We start from the raw sequence: 23,754 nt of genomic DNA, 5'->3' as shown, positions 1-23,754 counted from the left end.
GGCCAATCGCTGGCAAGCATAGACATGACGCCATGTAAATGTAGATAGCTAGATATATATATTGTCGGCACGGTGCTCTCTCAGTGACCGGAAGATGTCATACGCACAAAAGTTACAGGTGTCAAGAAAAATCTTTAAGACATACAGAAAAAAAACATATTGCTAGCTATATTTAGCGCAGAAAAGACAATGTGTTCAAGTTATTATCCCAGACATCGCACAATTATTGTAAATAACAGAGTTAGAATAGATCCGTATGAAAAGAGAAGTATATCTTTGTTATGAAAGAATCATCTTATGGAAAAGCTCTGGATAAAAGAAAGTATATTATTGTAAATATGTTCATGGGCTATTCTTCAGAATAAATGTGATATTGTGTTGAAATTGCAGAGTTGTGTGCTTTAATGAAAACAGCAATAGTGTTTACGTCGACTGTAGCTACAGGGGGAAAAGTATCAAGAAGGCAAACAGAGATGGCAGACTTCACCCCGTACCCATGCTGCTCTCCTTCGGTCTCACATACAGAACTATTAACACAGGGGATACATGTTATAGCTTATAGGTGCATTATAATACTGTTTATACGGACACTAACACTTACAGAAGACAGACACATAGATAGACACACAGGCGGACAAGCCAACTTGACGTGAAGAACAACATTGCTTGAAGAACAAACTTTAGAATACTGTGCATACGGACGCAAACTCTTACAGAAGACGGGCACACAGATAGACACACAGACAGACAGACCAACTTGGCTTGAAGAACAATACCTTCAGGCAATGTCCTTTAGAAGAATAACATGATCTACTGTTTTAAAGAAAATATTAAAGAAAAACATATAGCATAAAAGGTATGCACACATCTAACAGCAAACAAAATCGCAAGAAAGTTAAACGAAACAAGATATACAATGTATATCATATTGCCCGATCAGAAATCACAGCAGTAAAAAACAAACAGACTCTGTTGACTACTTTCAACAGCACACCAAATGTTGAGCGTAGATAGTCATTTAAAATGAATGAATGAATGAATAGATGAATACATAAATAGATAAAAAGGTATTTGTCACAAACGTCCAATATCCAATTTGTTGCCCTTTAAGAGAAAACCCTCGTTCCGCACACAAAAAAACAAGGAGTTCTTGCTTTTCAAATCAAAGTACTTCAAAGGTCAAATTTTTCTTGAAGCTAGGGTTTTACAGACGTAGTCATTGTCGTCAACGATCAAAGAAATGGACCCTAATTGCTGACCCTAATAGCGTAAAAGGTCACGTGGAGTGTACATCAATGAAATCATCCTAATCAAGTTAATATATATACATCGATTCAAACGTAAGGTTCAACTTCGTGACGAATAAAAATAGTGGTTCTTTTGTAGTGAAAACTATGACGTGGGTCACAGACGTAGAAAATGCAATTATATCATTCAGCACATTACCCCTTCCGTTTTATGTCGTTAATGAATGCGTCTGTTGACGACTTAACGATAATTTGCAGCGTGTAGTTTCAATCATCTGATAACTCCAAATCCAATCAAATACAAAGATAGATTTTTGCGTAGGTAGATGAACTACAATTTAACATTTGACGCATCCAATTAGCATCAAATAATTATGTCCTTGATTGTGAGTCGCTTATTAAGAGTATTACTGGTGGTATCAAAAGAAAGACTTTGCTTAGCTTCACACTTTATTCAACCAGGGAAAACGCATTACGCCAGTTTGGCGATTTCCAATGTGCTTTGGAGCTCATAACGACTTTGAAAAGCGCAATTATAAGCTAACAGAAAGTCAACAGAATGTCATGTGGTACAGAAAAATCAAATCAGATTAAATCAACATTCTTTTCACATATAGATAATGTTGCAGTTGTCTTCAGTTGCAAACATGAAGAAAAGAAACGACAAATTGCATATCAATGAATTCGAAAACACGGTGTCGAAAGGGATAAGACATTTGTCGCTTTGTGAACCTTGTCAATTGGGGTGAAGAACACGTGGACACAAATCACGTTTCTGTACTAGTTTGCTTTTCTAGAACACTGAAAAATATACTCTAATTGAAACTCAAGCTAGTGTATCTATCTTTCTCTTATTGATATTCAAACATACAATCGTTCCATTTAAACACTGTGATTATTGGAATTTGTATGGAAACTTGCTCTGGGTCTCATAAGAACACGTGAACACATGGTCACGTTTCTGTACCAGTTTGTTTTAAATTTCTAGGAGACTGAAAGAAATTTTATTTCTGAAACCAAAGCGAGTTTATTTATCTTTTATTTGATATTCAAACATACTACATCTTTCAGTTTGAACAGTGTGAATATCGGTATTTGCATGGAAACTTGTGACCTCATTATTTTTGTTTGAACTTTGTTTATTCAAGACAGGCTCAGATTCACCTGCAGGGCACTTTTCATTGACGTCATATGATGGAGGACAATCACATCTATGGATCACCAAGAACCCCCAGTCCTAGCCTCTAGCGGGCTCCAGAGGCGGCTGGAAAGAGTAGAAATTTACCAAATAGACAGATAACATACCAGAGGAGTTATGCATAAAGGGTTTCACAAAAACGCAAGAACGGGTTAAAATTAGTGTATGCCGGTATGGTTCGTGTCGGTACGTGGTTGCTAAAATCTAGTAGAAATTGGCCTGAAAATTGCTTCAGGAGACTAACTAACTAACCAACCAACCAACCAACCAACCAACAAACAAAACAACCAATCAATCGACCACTCAAACGTCTGGAGTTCGAGACTAGGTCAAATCTATCATGATGAGCATTCGGTTTTTCTAAAAGTTACAAAACGACATGCACAGCAAATAGAACACAAGCGATACAAACAAAATTAATCAAATTTTTGCGAGTCCATATTTGGGGCGAGTAGGTGTCCGCATGACGTTTTCAGATTAAAAGCAAACAATTGAAGTAGAAAATTGGAATGTAAATCTTAATAGCTCGAGCACGACTTGAGCTTCTACAAAACAATATCAGAAAACAACCGGACGAGAGCATCGTGAAATCGTGAGAAGGAAATTATCACATTAGTAATATCTCCGGTCGTCGTTAAGCCTGCGTTACAATTCATGCAAACGTCGGCCGAATTTGTAGATCGCCCGAGCGTAGACCGTATTTTCCAATGAAAATGTCGGGTGACGTCCGTCGAACACTAAAAACTAAAAATCCCCCATGGGATGGTACCATCTCTTGGACATGGACGATGTCAGAATCGACTAACCTGGTAAAAGGCCAATATTTGGATCAACTTTGATTTCTAAAAATCGCCCGAAACCCGCGCAATCGACAGGACGTTGGTCGTACTTTGGCCGAAAATGCACATTTGAAGCTCGCCAACACGTCGGCCGAGCTGAATTTCTTATATGTGACGGGTGCTTTTCTAAACATAGTAATGCCATTTGTAAACGTGTAACTAGCGTATCCTTTGCCCGGAAACAACATGCCAAAAACACATGTCTGATGTATCCTATAATAACACATTTAGTGCGTAAGGAAGACAGCAGATCGAATAAACAGCAGATGAAGATAGACTCAAAAGATACGGTCTTTCATCCACGCGATTCCCCAAAAAGGCAATAGCTTAACAGTACTAAAAGAAAATGAAAATTAGAAAATGGAAAATAAACTCAATGTGATAAAATATTGAACAATGTTTTTTTTAACCTTTAGCTTACTGAAATGACCATTTGGTACGCCATTCTCTATTGGTCATAGAGTTAGGCAGCAGGAAGAAGGTTAAAACTAGATCGAGCAAAGTCATCGTGACAGTACTTCAGTAAATGCAGAAATGTTCGCGGTGGTTTTATGTTCGCGGTTTTTGCGGCGACAGTTTCACCGCGAACTTAAAACCACCGCGAACATTTTTGTCCAGTACTGTAGCAGTATGTGACTATAGCACCGCCGCAAACTTAAAACCACTGCAAACACTCCATTTCCCCTTAGCGTGAAATAAAAACCACGCGAACTTAAGTGCATTTACAGTTTGTATCTCTATTCCAGAAATCAGTTCAATGCACTGTAAAAATCCCTGCACTTCGCTTCTGAATGAAGAAAGTTCGTTGTTTACGTGGTAACTATGTTTACCCCACACCACACATACCAAACACTATCTCGTCTAAATCTTAAGATTGACACTCTTACGCTTAGATTTCCCCAATTTTACATTTGTTACAGAGCTCGAGTTATGTAGCAGGGAGACAGTTGAAACTGAATCTAGCAAAGTCATCGTGGCAGTACTATCTCTATTTCATACATCAGTTCAATGTACTGTAAAAATCCCTGCGCTTCGCTTCTGAATGAAGAAAGTTCGTTGTTTACGTGGTAACTATGTTTACCATACACCACATACCAAACACTAGCCACTCTAAATCTAAAGATTGACACCCATACATAAGAGCCACTTTACGGACTAGTTGGCACGACGGACGATATGATAGTATTAAAGGATGTGTTCTTGATCCCCGCGATTTCCTAAACAGGTTAGTCGCTCCACATTTAAAGGTTGCAAATTATCTGCTATTTTTACCCTAAGTGGATAATGGTAATTGATACGTATTATAGAGATTTCTACGATGTTATGACAAAATGGCTGCGTCATTCTAACATGTAACACAGATTTAACAATAGCTCTTAATACCTGAATATTTGGCATTTTTCTTATATAGAAGACGATAAACTGGCACTAGAGTGTAATGATACCTGTGCCAATGGAGGATTTGAAAGTATTTATACCCCTTCAATTTGACCAAGAAAGCAGTATTTGCAGCATTGCGCAAAGTGCGCGGTATTTGGCTTCTGTGGCATTTGGACTACAATGGAAGCTAGTTTTTCTACCTTCGAGACCGTGATCAGGGGTGCCAAAGAATACATACGAATTTTACGGAATACATACGATCCATTACTAGAAACATACGATCCGTACGGAATACATACGATCCATTACGCAGAATAGAAACATACGATCCGTACGGAATACATACGATCCTTACTAATTTGCTGGCCATCGCGCTAGCACCAAATCTAGCTTTGTCTGGTCCTCCTAGTTGGTCTAAGCCTACATCAGTCTTTATTTAGTGCAGCTTGAAATTTTTCGAGTTTAACCGGATGGGATATGCCATTATTAAGCCTTAAAAGCCAAGATATCGTACGAAGAACTGGTTATCCCGAGTCAGCCATCTTGAATTTGCCACCGGTGTCACGTGATCCAGGCACATTTGTCCAAATTAGTAAGGATCGTATGTATTCCGTAAGGATCGTATGTATTCCGCGTAATGGATCGTATGTATTCCGTACGGATCGTATGTTTCTGCGTAATGGATCGTATGTATTCCGTAAAATTCGTATGTATTCTTTGGCACCCCTGGTGATAGCGTTACTTTGTAAAAAGCATCTTTACTGTGCAACTACTAGTATAGTATTTCTAAAGTGTGCTTTATTGTGATGATCAATATAATTGTGTATTATCATGACAAATTCTTAATAGTTAACACCTGAGCATTTCTACCATTCTTTGTTGCGCTTGACTTCCTTTATATCTGTACGTCTAAAGTGTGCTTTATCTTCAATTTCAACAGATACATATGACAGGTGATTTACAAACGCCCCCTTGTGTAATTTATGAAAATTGCAAACTTCATACAGCCAAGCACCCAATCTCCCCTACACCTACACACACACACACACACACACACTCACACACACACACACACACACACACACAAAAATACACACCCGAATGGCAACACATCTTTGCCATCCGTTTTTCCTATTGGGGGTTTCCCGTATCATTTAGGGATTCCAATTCAGTAAAAGTTGGGTATTATTCAGCTGTACATAAGCCGTGTGGTTGATCTCCTACTTATGTACGGGGCAGTGAGTAAACCCATGTACACCCCCGGGCAGTCGTAGCCAGGTGTGGGGCTAGTCTACCTTGCATGGCGTGACAAAGTTAACAAACGCAAGGTCATTGACAGATCTATATTTGGTCTTATTCCTTTAAGGATTCTAACGTATCTGTCAATCATTGATCTAGCACAGAGATACAGGTATGAGAGTGAGTGAGTGAGTAAGTGAATGAGTGAGTGAGTGAGTGAGTTAGTGAGTGAGTGAGTGAGTGAGTGAGTGAGTGAGTGAGTGAGTGAGTGAGTGAGTGAGTGAGTGAGTGACTGAGTGAGTGACTGAGTGAATGGCTCAGGGAGTGTGAGTGAGTGAGTGAGTGAGTGAGTGAGTGAGTGAGTGAGTGAGTGAGTGAGGGTGAGAGAGAACTTGATTTATGAAATGTTGAATAAGGAACGGGTCAGTAAAAGAGTTTTTGATCGAACTCTGCTGATATTTTTCTGCCATAAACAGGGTCAAACAGTTCCGGCACAACGCCTGGCCTGGTAGCAGTGAATTGTCTACCCCTTCCTAGTTAAGGTATATTTTTACAGCCAAAGAGACCAAACAGAGGATGTCCAGTGATTACATAGATTTATTGGCAAAGTTCAGCTACTAGCCTTCTATGAAATACATTACATCATCCATAGCCCAATATAACCGTAACCTCACGTATATCCAATGCATCGTACATTTAAACTCATTCGATAGTCTAAGTGAAACAATATTGAATATTCATTTCATTGCACATTATGATAAGAAATATAGCACCATAGAAAGATGAGTTATTCAAAGCATATCTAAGAAAGAGAATGACTGGCCAACTTTCCAACGTTTCCACAATTTAAAAGTTTAACATCATTTGATAAGTTAAACCACTACTAAATACAATCTGATGCATGTGCGTGTACACATTTGTTAAAAATCAACTAAAATCTCTTTACCCATCTTTTTATTTCATAACCGCTCATTATACATATAAATTTGTCTTACTGATTCGTAACACAAGGAATGTGTCGACTCGTGACGTCACTTCCGGTGAGATACCTGTTCGGTAAATTCAGTTCGAACACATGTTCTCTCTCGAGCAGTTGCTTCATCCCCTCAAGGATGTCCCTGTGCGCCTCCTTAGCTTTCCAAAATGTTGCGTAAGAATAGACCCAGGGACATTCCATTAGGTTCTTGTCCGTCAGCATGGTTCCGTTGTGACCGGCATGCTTTGCGGCTGTGATGGTGAAAGCCTGGCGCGCGATGAGGGTTCCATTGAGGACGTCATAGGTAGAGCGGACTTGGTACCCGTTTTTAATTCTAGGTAAGAAATAGATTTGAAAACATGAGTTATCGGAGAGATCGGAAATTGCTGCAATCCTTGTTTGTGTTCGTGAAGAGCTTCATTGCGTTGGTTAAGTTAAAGAAAACAGAGAGACAGACAGCCAGAGAGGGACAGAGAGACAGAGGGAGAACACAGAGAGAGAGAGAGAGAAAGAGAGACAATGAGAGACAGACAGAGATACAGAGATAGAGAAATAGACAGAGATCTAGACTCAGAGGGTCACAGGGAGACACTGAGAGAGAGACAGAGAGAGAGAAGCCCAAAATATATTTCTTCACTCTCTTAGGGATCAAGTAACAACAACACTTACTTTGCAAAGCGAACCCACACAGGGAAGGCGTATACGGTGGAGTAGACCCCCTTCACATAGTCCACTCTCTCCACACTGGTGTAGTTCAACTCAAGCTCGCTGAAATGTTGGATGTCACGGGCTTCGATTCTGTAACAAAACAGGACACAAACCAACCTTTTAGAGCCGGATGTTTGCCGCTATATATCTTTATTCATGTTTCCGACAAATGGTAAAATCAATAGAATATGACGCTATTAGAGGGTTTTTATTATGTAATAGCCTTAAAAGAAAAATTTGTGAGTAGCTTCGTAATGTTGGTTGTAATATGTCCGGGATATGTTTAAAGTAAGGACAACCCTTTCAATGCCTTGTAACACAACAAACGTTAGCAGGTGAGATTTGTTCGGTTATATTGTGCTTGGTACTCTTTGTTTTCAAACAGTCTTACCGACTGCCTTGCCCAACAACTTTTTATCCGTTTCTTGCAAACATGACCACAATTTCGTACAAAGCTATCCACAGCTTCTCAAGTTATCCTGTCCAAAAACCACGCCACAAAGGCAACAGCACCGAACAAAACCTTCTTGGCGAGGGATAACGTTATATATAGATATATATCCTTCTTCAACTTATGAATACATGTAGTTCAGTGCCTAATAGTGGCCAATTCTTACCTTACAGCATCGAGTGATACCGTTCAAAATATATATACATATATAAACTCACCTGTAAGGATGCACGTGGTCGAGTAACCGAACGTCGCTTAGAAAGGCGAAGACTTCTTCGGGCGTAGCGGCTATGAAAATTTCCTCTTTTACCACAAATTGTACCCTGGAAACAACAACAAATGATGGATATAAACAAGACAAAATTGAGTGAAAATCAGATATTGAAGGCAAAACAAATTCCATGGTGCCGGGCTTATTTACGAAACAAAACTAGTGCTATTCATAACACTCAACAAAAAGGTCTTCTGTGTGTACAAAAATGATATACTCTTACCTCACAAGGGTATATGGCACAAGAGCGCATAAGATAGCTACAAAAGCTACCGTTGAGAACACGTAAGGTTTGAAGGTCTTCTCAGCCACCATCGTGAAAGTTGTCGCTTCTTGTCGCTGTGAGATTTTCTCTATGTAGAAACGCCCGGTCTAAACGCGGCCTGTATATACTCTATCGGTGTAAGGGATTACTCACATATACCTCCAGGCGATACCAAAAATACTCGTCGGACAATGTCAACGACCTACAATAGATAGCACAGCTGGATAGTAGTCGTATCCTGAATTTACGTCCACTCAGTGCACAATTGTGGCAGTACAACTGCTTTTAACACTTGGGGGTTGAAATGGTCGTGCCCAGTGAAGCCGCTGTTATTGACAGCCGTAGCAACCGACAATTTGCAAGGGCAAGCCCGTCTGTTGACGTCGTAGTTACACCTATTGTTCCTGGGGTTTCCTCTGTTGCCATTAATAGCTCAACCGTTTGATTGCTTTAAAAACGGATAATGATGTAACAGCCTGTGATAAATATAGCTTAAGACTTCCTAAAAATAGCACGAGGTAAGACCGTTTGATGATGTCTAGACTCTTAAAAATAGGACCTGTTTTTTTTTCCACAAAATGTGTTGAATGTATATATTCTATATCTCTTTAGAGGGCATCATTATCATTCAACAAGTTGTAATATCACAGCCAGCAAGTACCCATGTAGTTTTCTCAGTATTCAAAAGCAGACATGCCAAGCTTTTAAAGCAGTCTTTTCTTACGTGGTATATGCTTCAAGAATCTTTATTCTGCGTCTGAAAATTCGATAAGAATAGTGCCAACTTCCTCTTGTCGTAGTATTTTGCTTTCCTTCCAAATTTTAGTCGTAACTCAGGAAGAACAGCCTTTTCAAACTGCCTTTCCTGCATTATAACCTCTTTAATATCCAAACCTATTGTAGCTGTCTCTTTCTCCCTATTTGTGCAGAAGACCGGTAGCTATAATAGGTTTGGATACCAGGCTACTAGCATTACGCAATACGCAACACCGACTGGTACTGCAACTTGAGGTGTCACTGGCGAGGCATGATATTGCAGTTTAGATCCAAAACGACAGATGTCGCTATTGAACGGTCTTTTATAGTGGATTAATTTCAACGTCTAGTTAAAACTTTTATCTTCATAAAATGAATCATAAGATGATCCATAAAAGTGAATAATGCATATTCCTCACAAGCTATCAAGTATACTGTTGACAAACATTTAATCCTTACACACAACGTACATAAATTGCTACGGGGAGCTTTCGAGACGAACTCTGTCTCTTCGTCAACCCGGTGTTGCTAACAAGTATACTGTTTTAACTTCTATCAGTTTTGAATCGGCTCTTTCTTTTACTGCTCGTTATGGCATGTGACGAATCATACGCTATGTTCAGTCCATCTCCACTCCTCCACTTGTCTGATTCCGTCAACTTAATACCATGATTTCTAAAGGAAAAATATAAAAAGCTCTTCAAAATGATTGACCATACTGCATTCAGTTCTATCAGTTTTAAACAATTTCCTTCTTTTTAATATTGCTCGTTATGCCATATGACGAATTATAGGCTATGTTCAGTCCACTTCCCTTCCTCCCAAGATGGCCGCCATTCGCCAGACCCCGCTGAGTTGCAGTGGTCACACCCGCCCTGTGGTCAAACTAGCCTTCAGCCGACTCACTCCGTACGGATACTTTCTCATCAGCGCTTGTAAAGGTAAGGACAAACTTCTGGACCAGTGTTTTGTTGTTCTGTATGTGGTATTTGTAGACAAACGAGGGCGTGGGGAGGGGGGCATGAACATAGTCATGTGGCGAGCATGGTCGAACTTGGTTGATTATTACGAACAGCTGTCATGTTAGAAACTAACTGTAAACCCCACATGATAATATCTAGATATAGGTTTAGTTGTGTTTTTCTGTGTTCAAACAAGGTTCAAATGAAGACTTTATTATAGCTTTTGTTTATATACCTTGAGGAAGTAGTATCAATGCTAAAAAATGTTCCTGTTTTTTCAATAATCTGTTTGGTCCCAGAAATTTACAACAACTCTTCACCCTCTATTCTTAGAAGAACAAACCTTCCCGCAAAAACAGTGCTGACATCTCTTACTTTCATTGTAATTTGTAACAGATAACAAGGGACTGATACTCAGTACTCAAAATGTTAATGAATGAAAGACCTTAAATTATTGTGCATTCATGCCCCGAGGGGCTAGGTACAGGTCGTCTAACTTAACACATGGAACATACAAGGACATAAATACAACAATACAAGCTGTAAACATATAGTGTAGACAAAACGTGTTATTAAACTAAGCTAGTCCAGTAGAGTCGACTTCTTCTCGCTTCTTTGTACATGTGTAAATATATGAACAGACAATATTTCTAATACAAGGATTAATGTTACATTAATTAATGTTACATTACTTATATTGATGTGAAGAAGGCAACCCTTTTCATCCTCAAGCTCAAGGGGGACGCCTGGAGATTCTGGCCTGTAGCCTGAGTGTCATCCCTCTTAGTTCCAGGGCTTCCATAGTCTCCCTAACCAACCAAAGTGAGGGTAGACTAAAAAGTAAAAGTATGGGAGCCCTGGACCTAAACACGATGTAGCCTGGATGCCAGACCCCCCAATTTCTATAAAGTATAATATCTATTGTTTGAGGATAGATATTTTAGAGATTGGGGGTCTGGCATCCAAGCTAACTAGAATGACACTCAGGCAAACTATTTTGCCCCTTATTCTGCTTAGACTAGCCGGAGATTACCTGAATGTACCATTTCATCTGTTATACCTTGTGTTTCAGATGGGAAGCCCATGTTACGTCAGGGTGACACGGGAGACTGGATTGGGACGTTTCTCGGGCACAAGGGCGCAGTCTGGGGCGCTACGCTAAACGAAGATGCTACCAGAGCGGCCACCGGTGCTGCCGACTTTACGGCGTAAGCCAAACCTTTTCTGATAGAATTTTCACTAGCAATGATTCTTAAGACTAAATATTTAAGGTGTGTTTTAAAGTTTTGTATCAGTTAACGGATGGTATGTGTCGTAAAAAAGTAAGACTGACTGCCGCTGCAGGGTGTTCAAACCACTGCAGCAGCAGAACACAGTGGACTACTACTACTACTACTATGTGTCGTAAGAATATGATGATTTTGTAAAGATTATAGCTGTGTAACTGTTGATTTTTCTCGTTTGACTCTTAAAACATCTAAAAATTTGACAAATAGTTTTTTTAATCCATTTACAGGAAAGTTTGGGACGCTGTGTCTGGGGAAGAAACTGCAACATTTTCACACAAACACATCGTGAAGAGTGTGGACTTTTCTAAGGTATCTTTCACTCATTTTCCATTATGTATTGTATCACTCATATGAAAGAAACATGGTATTCAGTCTTAAGTTATGTAGAACTCATTAGCATTGTCATAGGCAAAGGCATAAATATAAGTCTTGATGTTTAGTACTGCTCAAGAACTTGCCATATTGTAGTACTTGTACCAGGTCCTGTTACAATGGTTGTGCAATAAAGTTTGACTTTATCTATTTGTCCATTCATTCATCCTTCACTTATTCCTTCATTCAGTCATGCAACTTCATCCATTTCATCATTCATTGATGTGATTATTCATTCATTCATTTATTCATTCACATTCTTGTTGTTGCTTATTTTATATAGCTTAAGGCAATATCAGTATATAATATTACATGACGTCCATTCCTCAAACTTGTTAATGGATCCTCCCTTGTTTCATCTTTTTCTATAGGACAGCAGCCAGTTGTTAACAGGAGGAAATGAGAAACTGTTGAAGATTTTTGATCTGAACAAGCCAGAAGCCGACCCTGTAGTCTTCACTGGTCACACCAACTACGTAAAGGATGCGCTGTTTCTTCCAGACGGGAAACGATTGGTCAGCGGGGGCGATGACAAAACAGTCAGGTATGTTTGTAATTAGTATTTTCCTTAAAGTTATGATATCTCCGAAGTTTGTTTTGTTAAGTGTCGTAACTATACGACAGACACACAGATTTCAAAATTAATGGTCTTTGATTACATGTACTGTATGGCAAAGTACATGAGTAAGTTTTACATTCCAGACCAAACTGGTCTAATGTAACATACATTAGTGCCAGGATAATGCAGAAGGAAGTCACCATAAAAATACAAAAATAAAACAGAAACATTTTGGGATCCACAGTATCATTATGATTTTGAATTGAGAGTTATTTATTATGCATTACATATATTTTCCAGAATGTGGGATATCACATCACAAACTGAGGTAAAGAAGCTGGAGTTAGACAGCATCATGACGGACATTTCTCTCACCAAGGACGGATCCATCCTCGTGGTCACCAATGGCAGAACTGTCAGTTTCTACAACTCAGACAGGTAGGAGTGTTGTTTGTCTTTGCCAACTTATCTAAGACCTATTTAGTGTGATGATGTTAATGCGTCAATGAAGGTTAGACGCCCAGGTAATAAGACACACAATCCAAAAATTACAAGATGGATAAGTTTTGTCAGATGTTTCAACATTTGCTTTCTTTCGTTAGTGACTCAGTCATCTCACAGCACTATCTTCTGTCTACAAGACTTTATCCAGTTGCTTGAGTAACTTTGTTATTGATGATGAAGATGATAGTCTGTGCATAAAGGTTCTTGGTTCAAATCCCTGGCATGCCCTAGTGCTCTGCCCTTGTGAAAGGCACTTTACACGGTTACACCTATTTCCGTGCTCAACTCAGGTGAAAAAGAGTACCTAGCTTCAGTTAGGGACGTCTTCTTGAATGAGATGTAAAGCTGGGTCTGGTACAAAGCTCTATGTGTACCTGTACTTTGTTCTTGATACGTTTCTGAATATTAGTCATCAGGTCAGGAAAGGAGATTGAATAAAATTGAATCTTTACTACTGGATAAAAATACAATTGTAAACATTTGTTCTTTATACTACATTTTGGCATACAGCCCTAAGTCACATTCTGACAATTTACTATTGTCTTCCTCACAGCTTAGAGAAGCTGAAGTCCTACAGTACTCCATCACAGGTGTACTCAGCCTCCCTGAACGAAGACAAGGGCACCTATGTGATTGGTGGAGAGGACTTCAAACTCTACAAGTTCGACTACGAAACTGGCTCAGAACTGGGTAAGAACTGTTTAAATTTACATGTTAAAATGTCTCTAAAAAGTATGTTTTTCTTGAGCTGCTATGCCAGGCTTCAAACTGGTTGCTGTGTTCCTTATCATGGGCCCTGATGAGAGTAACTGACAAGTTTGAGACTACAGTCAAACCTGCCTAGGCGACCACCTTTTCAACGCGACCACCTGGCCATGGCGACCGCTTTTTCTCGGTCCCGAAAATTTTCCCCATAGGCACAAGCATTAAGCTGCCTGCCCAAGGCGACCACCCGTCCAACGCGACCGCGACCCCCACGAATTGGGACCGCACAGAGCACAATCCCTGCCCATGGCGGCCGCCTAATTTTCAAGCGTGTGGTGACATCAGATCATTTTGCTGTCGGATTTCACGGAAATGTTTTCAAGACTTTGAAGGACAAAAATAAGGACAAAAATATATGGAATAGCAATGTTATAGCATCGATTCCTCCATGAAGTGTTTTGATAAAACGTTCCCCCTATAAACATTGTAAAGACAGATGTTTGTGATGTTGTTGTGCCTATCGTAATCTTATAGTTTACCGCAAACTCAGTTCGGTTTAAACTCAATTTTCAGAACGGATACGTAGTGCATGGCGTCAAAAAGTCAGATTTCACAGAAATTACTATCTATTTCTTGTATTTTCAACAAAAATGTGTCTGTGTCTTACTAAACTCCGCCGAAAAATGACTTCGCGGCGGGCAAAACATCGGGCGAGAAATGTTGTTCCTCGGTCCCGACGCCATCTTGGATTTGGGGCGGCCCGGATTTGGCGTACCGCTGACCTTTCTAAAACACGATGCTTTTGTGTATGAACATTTACGAATACTCTAGTTATTTATGAAAATTAATATTCTTATTTTCTTTTTATTTTCATGAATCTCACAAACCTTTATTGGACGCTGTGCGTTCTGCTGCACTGACTAATACCTTTCGATGCGGTCGCACAGAGCTTGGCGGCGCGACGAAATCACACCGTTCCGTTTTCATCTTATATAATTAGTTGTCAGATCGAAAACTTTTTGCCCCTTTTATCCAGCGGTCGGCGCCCCAAAAAAAGGCTGCGACCAGCAGGTGTTTTCTAGGGATTTGTCTTAGGCCTTAAAACTTCGATGATGTGCGTGTGTGTGTGTATTATTCAATGTAACGTGTGAATGCGGGAGGGCGCTGCGAGGCATCGATTTGTAGCCATTGTTTTGTAGTCAAAATTATGACGAAAATTTGTACACGATGTAGCGGTATGCAATTATTACAACGATAACGGAAAATGTAATTTTTGTAGGATCTTTCTGTCAATGAGAATTGAACCTGGCGGGGGTCGCGCTGTCTAAATTCACATAATTTTCCAACCATTTACGTACTGTATTTGAAAACCTCGACCTGGAAACATGTGAGTGGAATCCTCTTCATGGCGACCACCTGTCCATCGCGGCCGTTTTTGCTCGGTCCGCCGGGTGGTCGCCTTGGGCAGGTTCGACTGTATTTATTTTCTCTTTGTTTGAAAATTGCTGTTGGGAAAATAATTGCTGTTACAGTAATGTTATTTTTTGCAGATCAAAGCAAATTTAGCATTCCTTAGTAAAACTCTATGATGTTCGTCCATTGTTGTCGATGAAGAGTTTTACTAAAAGTTTTACTAAGGAATGCAAATTTAGCATCCTTACTGAAACTCTATGATACATGTATATCATTTAAAGATTGTGTTGACAATGTATATTTTTCAAGGACATCAACCCCTACACTCAGGATTTGGTCTCCAGAGCCACATGAGGTCCCAACCTTCGTGATGAGAACACAGTTAGCTTCAGCAATGACGGACTACCAAGGCCAAGACACTTACATGTAACCTTTTCTTTTAGAATCTTACAAGGGTCACTTTGGCCCTGTCCACTGCGTGCGTTTCTCCCCCGACGGAGAATTGTACGCCAGCGGTTCGGAGGACGGTACGCTGCGACTGTGGCAGACAAACGTCGGCACGACGTACGGACTCTGGAAGTGTGTCTTACCCGAGGACGCCATAGAGGAAACAAACAACGGAGGTGGGAGAGATCGCTGCATATCCAAATGTTTGTTTTGCATAACCAGTAAACTACCTTTAGACATAACACACCAGTTTTGTACAACTCAAAATGTTGCAGTTTTTAAAGATGAGAAAACAGTTGTAGATATATATTCGAAAAAAGAAGAACTCTTTTTAAAAACTAATTAAAACAAAAGCTTTAGTTAAGCACATGCAAATCTTCTATGAATTAACATTTTGAAGAGTGTGCAATATCAGTATAACTTATTTGTGGAAGGCTATACTATACAGGAGATATGCATGTGTTTGGTGTGTATTTATTACATTATATGTATCAGTAGAAGTGATGGTAATGTATTGTAATCATTCTCTGAAATTTAGGGATGTATTTTTATGCGCAGAAAATGGACAACGCTGCAAAATATTTACACAATAGATTCTTAGTTATAATATGTATTTCTTAAACATTTTGTCACCATTTGTAATGTTCTATCTTTGCCTTTCAGGCAATGGCACCAATTCAGTCAAGACAGAAGGCTAGAGATGAACCAAACCCTGTTTTTGGTGCCCAGGCTCTATTTATTTCCAAACAATAAAGACTACTATGGCAGGTGGAAGTGGCAAAAGACCGTGTCTTGAAATGATAACCAAGGAAGAAAAAAAGAGTTGCATTTGCACTTTTTTGCAGTCTTGCAGAGAATTCATCTTTGATGGAGATATGTTTGTTTTAATGGCTAAGAACAAGCCAAGTGTGCTGGCCAAATTATGGTCAAGCCTGTATAAGTGACCACCTCTGCATAAGGACCAGCTGGCCAATTTGGCCACATTTTGGTGAGCCCTTGGATGATTTTTTTCCCACTGACTCAAGCCCAATGAATCCTGTCTATAGTGACCACCTGTGTACTGCAGCCATTTTCTTCAGGTCTCTTTAGTGGTCACGATAGATGGTATGGGGAAAGGTGGTTGCAATGTTCTTGGTGGGCACACAGAGTGCTCATAGAAAGTCTGTATTGTTGTAATGTGATAATGTCTCAGTGGAGGGGTCAATGCAAAACTGCAAGCTGTAAACCACCATGAATGATTGAAGATTTACTCAAGAGTATTTAGAACTAAGGCTTCCTACTCTCAAAGAGTGCCAATATTTACATTGCTAAAAGAAGAATGCTGTATCAAATGCCTTTATGGCAAAATTTAAAAGATTAGTAATCCATAGCAGTACAATGGTGATTTGCAATAGGCCTGTACTAGACATGGTAGCCACAAGACTCCTGTCACAAATCTGTTCATACACTTTTTTCTTTGCTATACGCAAATCACCCATCTTCCTTCTATAGTTACATTATTATGTTGTACTGTCAATGCTTATTGTTTCCAAAATGACTAAAAATATGCATTTGAGAATACAGGTTCTGATGTATTAGATTCAGTTTCCCAGTATTGTGTTCAAAACTTCATTACTTTCACAGTTTACAAATATTGTCCTGAATGATATATGAAAAAAATGCATTAAACCTTAAACTAAGTTTGCTTAAATGATTGTTTTTTTGTCCTTGCATCTTAAATATGGTATCCATTTTCTCTACTTGTGAAAGGGTGGATACACTACACAAGAAAGGTGTGTGCTTGTGCTTATAATAATGAGGAAGTGGAGAAGCTAATTGATCCCTTCGTACTTCTTGGAGCCCAACATTCGTACTCCACTCCGAAAGTGTGCTGGGTTATTTTACGTGCAGATGTTTGGTGCATTAGGTTCTCACATATATGGGGCCGATGGTGTTACGTCTCCATCCGAAAGGAGGAATGCAACTCGTCACAAGCTTGCCCGAGCGGGGTTTGAAACTCCGATAGATCATAGTACCCTGGAATAAACATAAAAAGCATGTGTTTTTTTCGCCCAGGGTCTTGGACTATGTATATGTAGTTACATGAAGTCATGGTGCTCCATTTTATAGCATCCCGCCCCGTGATATAAAAGGAAAAGGAAGTGAGACGCCCCCTGCATTACCGCACCTGTTTGTTTACGTTCTTAAGGTTGTGAACTTTGAACTTCCGCATTTACTGCGTCCGCCATCTTGAAATGCAGCGAAAGTGAAGGTAAAATTTCGCACCTGGCTTTTGTCGTCGTACTTTTTTTAACAGCAACAAAGGGCCTTTACGGAGTGTTGATGACATAAGCATGGAGCTTAAGTCAACCAATTTCATAATCTCTTTTTAAATGGGCGTGTTTTGAAAGTGACATACCTGGCTCGCTATGGATCCGCAGCATAGAAATCTGTTAACACAGTTTCGGGTGGAATTGGTCAACGGTATAGTCAACGTGCCCGGAGTCGTTGACGAACTGGTTAAGGAAAGGATCCTTTTAGCAGAAGAAGAAGACGATATTCGGTCCAGGAGGCTCCAAACTGACCGGGTACGGGCATTACTGACCATCCTACCCACGAAAGGGAACCGGGCGTTCTTAGCTTTCTGTAAAGCGTTGGACAACACAGGCAACACTCATCTTAGTAACTTACTTAGGAACCAACGACCTACAGGTTAGTGCTATCGTTGTCACAGTAGATTTATGTTTGTAAAAATCAACGTTTTTGTATACTGCTTTCATGTAAGTTACGTTTTGAATTTCACATCCAAAATGTTCAACTTTTCCATAGTAGGGCAAAGTACAATTGAGGGCTAGCTATAGCTAGTATTCTGTCAATTGTTTTGAGACTATAACCCTTTGTTTTTTGCTATTTGTTTAGAATAAAGTCTGTATTGTTTTTAGCAGCACCAGGAAAGTGTAGACTAAAAATATTTAGCATTATACGCTTCTATAGCTGACTGCTATGATGATTTGAAAGTGAAAGTGAGTTTGTATGCATGATTGTCACTTTAATATTGTGAGTTCAATAAATGGAGCTTAATTACTAAGGGCCCGGCTGGCACTACAGTATGGAAAGCGAAGCTCATCTTTTTCTTTCCACCGGTTCAATTTTAACCTTTACTATACCAAGGCATAATACTAATCTTCATTGTCACGTGAGAAATATTGTGTCAATTGCCTTTCCATTGGCCATGGATGCAGCCTCCAAGTCCTGTTGTCATAAAAGGTTACACGCCCCCTGTTAACTAACATGCATATGTATATTAACACTGAAAATGTTTAACGTCTTCAGTTAAAGGCATAGCAAGATACTTTGACATCGTCGTAGAAAACGCCTGTCAGGAGTGGAAGGAGATAGCCTGTAGATTAGGCCTGTCAGGTGCCTTTCAAGGCCAAAGGCCACCGATGCAACCTTTGCACACTCTAGTTTTGAAACGCTCCCTGCTGACTGACATGTACATTAACACTGAAAATGTTTCACGTCAATTTAAAGGCATAGCAAAATACTTTGACATCGTGGTGGCAAACGCTTGTCACGAATGGAAAGAAATCTCCCGTAGATTGGACCTGTCAAGTGCCTTTCAAGGCCAAAGGCCACCGATGCATACACTATAGTCTTGAAACGCCCCCTGTCAACTGACATATGTATCACAACACTGAAAATGATTTCTGTCTTCATTTAAAGGCATAGCAAGATACTTTGACATCGTGGTGGAAAACGCCTGTCACGAGTGGAAAGAGATCTCCCGTAGACTGGGTCTGTCAGGTGCCTTTCCAAAGACCACAAATGCAACCTTTGCATACTCTAGTCTTGAAACACCCCCTGTCAACTGACATATCATATGTTTTGCAACACTGAACTTCAGTGTTATGTATTCATGATTTTAAACCTCCTTGTTCAAAGGCATAGCAAGATACTTTAACATCGTGGTGGAAAACGCCTGTCACGAGTGGAAAGAGATCTCCCGTAGACTGGGCCTGCACGAGCCCCAGATCGCCTCCATAGAGCAGACATACCGAGGCAGACCGCGGGACTGCTGCATCCGGGCACTCAACGTGTGGCTAGGGGATCACGGGAGACAGGCAACGGTCGACATGCTGAAGGCAGCGCTCATCTCGGCTCGCTTCAGGAGCGTGGCAGAACTTATCGGTGAGATTTAAAGAAATACACCTGCCCAAGATGACCGCTCAGGGGAATGATGAAATGATGTGGTCTATGTGGGCAGGTGGTCACTATAGAGAGGTCTGAGAATTCTTAATGCTTGTGTCAATGGGGAAAACAATCTTGTGACCATCAAAAAGTATTATGATAAGGTAGTCACTTGTACAGGTTTGACTGCATCACTAAAATCCTACCATGCCATACTACACTTATTTCTGAATTCTAATGCATTTCTCAACATATGAGTTATGACTTTTGTTCTGATAATGCAGTTTTAAGTAGGGAAGAATTCCAAGTCAGTGGCTCTCCGCATATACATAGCCTATAAAAGAATTTCAAGAAAACGGTAAATTAAGGACATTAACAAATTGTTCAGAACATTTTTACATATTGTACACTGGCCAACCAACATTGCTAACGATGAGTTCGGTCATAATCACGTGACTTCAATCACCCAATAGAAGCTTGTCATGTTTTCTTTAGAATCGGCCCAGGTGGCCCAAGGTGATTCCCGCCCGGCTACCGCTCCTGCCCAAGCGCGAAGACAACCGCCGGCTGCCCCGGTTCACCATCCACGATCCCGTGCTACGCCCTACCAACGTCCGGCTTCAGGTACTTATTTGATTCTTTTTCACTTTTTCACTTAATGTATTTCTAACAATAAATCTTTTGTGCTTAATTTCTTTTTACATACTCAAGGCACAGCTGTATGAATAGTAGAGAAAATGCTAGAATCATCAACATTGAAATGAAATAAAAGGATTACAATTCAATATTCGTCTTTCCGAAAACGCATGTCTTTTGTGTTCTTATAATACAGAACAAGTTGTTCGTCGTCCTACGAGACCTAGCGCTGGTATGTTTCTGTTTACAATTTTCGTCATAATTAACGCAGAAGCAAATATTGGGCATTACTATCAGCAAAATCAATGTATGTACTTTCCTTGCATTATGCTTTCACATTTACACGAATGCGATGCAAAATGCATTCACTTAAGTATTCAGTTTCTTGCTTAAAATCTAAGAATAAGCAATACAAAAGCAATTTTCACAACGATTGGTAGATATCAAGTGATACTAAATGACATAGATGTGTACTAAAATGTGATTATGATCCTGTTACGTATCTATAACACAGTCGTACACAAGGATCCGTTATATACCATCAAAGAAAATGTCGGCATGGCCTGGAAGGACCTTACCCGTCAACTGGGTTTTAAAGAAGTGGACATCGAGGTGATCGAAGACAAGCATCGTGACAAGCGGGAGTGCTGTATGGAGGTGCTTTTTGTCTTTTGTCATTGTCCGTCTAAAAGACACCTTTTGAAAGTATATAAGTTCATAAATATGAAAATTGTGATGTAATTGTGATCTAATTGACTGGAATGTTTGTGTAGTTCTTTAAACATGTAAAAAATCTCTCGCAATTCAGTTGTGACCGCCTAGCCTGGAAACCATACCATCGGGGGCTCTCCGATATCTCTACGGCGCTGGTAGTGATCCCCGCCCGCCCAGACAGCTTAGCCCTCTCGGGGTGTGTTTATGGCCTTGGATGAGATTAGGTTGCTACCAGGACGGCAGCGGAACTCTCTCTGGCAGCTTAAGTAGAGCGGCTGCGAAATTTTATATGGCAGCTAAGTAGACAGGCTGACAGAAACGAGTCGCATAAAGCAAACTGGGCCCGGTAAAACACTTCTAAGCCGACCCTAGAGACTGGGACCAGGCTATGGCCTCCAAGACATGTCTGCAAAGTTGATTTTACAATAAAGATTGATTTACATGTAGGTGCTGACGACCTGGCGACAGAAGCACGGGTACGACGCGACGGTTGGCCGGCTGTGGACCGCGCTGCAGGCCGCAGATCTGGGCGGGATCGACGGAGAGGATGGATCCGGGCAGTTCGAAGGTAAGGGTGAAGATTAAACTATTGTTCTAACACAGGAAATTGAGCCTTACTCACTATGTCTTTGTTCAAAGTGCATGACTAATTACTTTAATCACCTGACCTTAAGGACACGTGACTCTGGTAATGGGTTATTACTGTTATATATATATATATATATATGTTATATATATATATATGTTCTGTCAGACTTCCAACACAGGAAACCGGGAATTTCTAAGAAAATACTGTCTTCTCCAAATAGCCATATCTCCAAGATTTGACCTTCCGGTTGACTGACCCATTACTTGGTCACATGGTTGAAAGTCTATTAAACAGTTTCTGAAATCCGAGCGATGTGTATGTGCCATATTGAAATACAACATTGTCACAACTATAGGCATCTTTCTAAGAAATATTTCTACTGTCTTTGTGTTCTAACATATATTCAAGTGTGTGTGTAAACGAAAAGTATTTACTCTTTCTGACGTCTGATGTCTTACTTTGCAGAAACAGCGGAGTTCTTCCTTATAATCATGGATAGAGCAGGGCCAAAGTGGCATCTCTTGGCCGAACTACTCGGCGTTCCCCCACAGAAAGTCGCGTGGATACAGAGAAAACAGGCCGAGGACAGAGGACGCTGCGAGCTGGCGCTGAACATGTGGTACTGGGACAGGAAAAGCGACTCTTCCATAGAAAGTCTGAAGGCTGCAGTTTTCAACGCTGGGTTGAAGAACGCTGTAGATGCCTTTGAAAGTGAGTATTCATCAAGTATATTTCCCTTGTGATGACTGAGATGCCATTACTAAAATGAATGTAGCATTCATGGGTACAAAAAGAAAAATTTCACATCATCAGGGACAAATCGATCAGTAATGGGTGGATAAATTGTGGTAATCTCCCCTTTCACAATGCCTTGTACACCATGCACAATATCATAAGAGGGATGGGATCAACTTGGATATGAGTGTAAAAGAAATATTTCTTTAATGATATTTTATACTCGTTTCTTCTGGATTTAAGGAGGAAGAGGAGGTGGTACCGAAGACGCAAACCAAGACGTTGCACAAGGTCGGTACAAACTTCCTGACATTCTTCATCCTTGCAGATAAGTAAAACATTTCTTCTGCTAAAAGGTATTGCGTAAACCGGCTTTGTAGATGCATTATGAATGCTTTGCCTCCGTAACAGTGTGCGAGTGGCCTTTGTTATTAAAATTAAAAGTTGGCAAGATTGCGCAGAAACTGACACGTTTCTAACACAAACATGTAGGTAGTAGTTGTCTGATTTTCTTCTTACAGAAGACCTGGACCCGAGCTCTTCGGCCCGGTTCCCAATGCAGGAGGTCCGAAAGGACCATACAGGGACAGGTACATGTAGCAAATATATATATCAAGAAATCTGATTATCGAGGCATATAATGTAACTTTATGCAAATTGCAAAACTAAGTATTCTTGTATGGTGAATTTCTCTGCATTCACACAATGATATCACACAATAATACTATCTGTATCCTGGGATTATAATTATATATTATATTATTGATTGACATTTTACCGTATTTTTTGTGCGTTTGAATTAGCAAGATTAACTTGTTTCTCAAATCTTCCAGAACCGATGGATTCCAGTACGTCTCATTTCCCCATAGATGAAGTTGGAACAGACCATGCACATGGGGAGAGCCTCCAACATGGTATTCGTTTGTCATCTTAATTGTCCACATATTTGTGTTTCATTTGATGTCTTCTACTTATAAGAAATTAAACATGAAATAGGCACGTGTCAAAAACTACTATCTAACACTAATGATAATGAAATTGTTTGATATGTTTTGTCGAAACAACTGCAAACTAAGGACTTTAATGTATTTAGTACGTATATTGACTTTAACGATGCCCACATTTTTTTTATAGATTTAGGTTTACATTTGTTGTTTTTGATATCATGCTGTAGATCACACAAACCCGAAGACATCCCGAAATCCTGCACAAGAAGCCGGACATAGCAACGATCTCGAGGATGAGGAAGGTATCCCAAAAACATTCTCTATATCATATCCATTTTAGAAGACTTAACTTTGATCGTAATTCTGCTGAAAACCCATGAGC

General features: G+C 40.0%; 3 protein-coding genes and 1 long non-coding RNA gene across 4 annotated transcripts; 3 read left to right on the top strand and 1 right to left on the bottom strand.

Moving 5' to 3' along the window:
• Positions 1-6,677: 6,677 nt before the first annotated feature.
• On the bottom strand, positions 6,678-8,655 carry LOC136422264 (uncharacterized). The gene is made up of 4 exons (XM_066409916.1): positions 8,533-8,655; positions 8,257-8,361; positions 7,549-7,677; positions 6,678-7,213 (listed from the first exon to the last, which is right to left on the bottom strand). The coding sequence occupies exons 1-4, from the start codon at positions 8,622-8,624 to the stop codon at positions 6,895-6,897; spliced, it is 645 nt and encodes a 214-aa protein (XP_066266013.1). The 5' UTR covers positions 8,625-8,655; the 3' UTR covers positions 6,678-6,894.
• A 1,473-nt stretch (positions 8,656-10,128) lies between these two features.
• On the top strand, positions 10,129-17,271 carry LOC136421781 (serine-threonine kinase receptor-associated protein-like). Its single transcript, XM_066409333.1, has 8 exons — positions 10,129-10,271; positions 11,365-11,500; positions 11,809-11,890; positions 12,325-12,497; positions 12,813-12,950; positions 13,570-13,706; positions 15,578-15,757; positions 16,245-17,271. The coding sequence occupies exons 1-8, from the start codon at positions 10,157-10,159 to the stop codon at positions 16,277-16,279; spliced, it is 996 nt and encodes a 331-aa protein (XP_066265430.1). The 5' UTR covers positions 10,129-10,156; the 3' UTR covers positions 16,280-17,271.
• Positions 17,272-20,471: 3,200 nt separating this feature from the next.
• Positions 20,472-22,433, top strand: LOC136421482 (uncharacterized). Its single transcript, XM_066408808.1, has 4 exons — positions 20,472-20,619; positions 20,902-21,044; positions 21,549-21,669; positions 22,156-22,433. Exons 2-4 carry the CDS (start codon positions 20,946-20,948, stop codon positions 22,431-22,433), a joined length of 498 nt encoding a protein of 165 aa, XP_066264905.1. The 5' UTR covers positions 20,472-20,619; positions 20,902-20,945.
• A 229-nt stretch (positions 22,434-22,662) lies between these two features.
• LOC136421312 (uncharacterized) lies at positions 22,663-23,678 on the top strand. The gene is made up of 4 exons (XR_010753425.1): positions 22,663-22,716; positions 22,947-23,015; positions 23,259-23,339; positions 23,600-23,678. It is a non-coding gene; the product is annotated as an uncharacterized lncRNA (long non-coding RNA).
• Positions 23,679-23,754: the final 76 nt, after the last annotated feature.

The sequence above is a fragment of the Branchiostoma lanceolatum genome, chromosome 16 (genome assembly GCF_035083965.1).
Source record: "Branchiostoma lanceolatum isolate klBraLanc5 chromosome 16, klBraLanc5.hap2, whole genome shotgun sequence".
NCBI lineage: Eukaryota > Metazoa > Chordata > Leptocardii > Amphioxiformes > Branchiostomatidae > Branchiostoma > Branchiostoma lanceolatum.
The sequence above is the reverse complement of the archived record's forward strand: the minus strand, read 5'-3'. Positions and strand labels throughout refer to the sequence as shown.

Coding starts and splice junctions, on each gene's coding strand:
- LOC136421781 (XM_066409333.1), top strand. CDS start 10,157: ATGGCCGCCATTCGCCAGACCCCGCTGAGTTGCAGTGGTCACACCCGC. Junction 12,951..13,569: donor AGTTTCTACAACTCAGACAG/GTAGGAGTGTTG, acceptor TCTTCCTCACAG/CTTAGAGAAGCTGAAGTCCT. Junction 13,707..15,577: donor CGAAACTGGCTCAGAACTGG/GTAAGAACTGTT, acceptor CTTTTCTTTTAG/AATCTTACAAGGGTCACTTT.
- LOC136421482 (XM_066408808.1), top strand. CDS start 20,946: ATGGCCTGGAAGGACCTTACCCGTCAACTGGGTTTTAAAGAAGTGGAC. Junction 21,045..21,548: donor AGCGGGAGTGCTGTATGGAG/GTGCTTTTTGTC, acceptor ATTTACATGTAG/GTGCTGACGACCTGGCGACA. Junction 21,670..22,155: donor TGGATCCGGGCAGTTCGAAG/GTAAGGGTGAAG, acceptor CTTACTTTGCAG/AAACAGCGGAGTTCTTCCTT.
- LOC136422264 (XM_066409916.1), bottom strand. CDS start 8,624: ATGGTGGCTGAGAAGACCTTCAAACCTTACGTGTTCTCAACGGTAGCT. Junction 8,362..8,532: donor GTGCCATATACCCTTGTGAG/GTAAGAGTATAT, acceptor TGTTGTTTCCAG/GGTACAATTTGTGGTAAAAG. Junction 7,678..8,256: donor GACCACGTGCATCCTTACAG/GTGAGTTTATAT, acceptor GTTTTGTTACAG/AATCGAAGCCCGTGACATCC.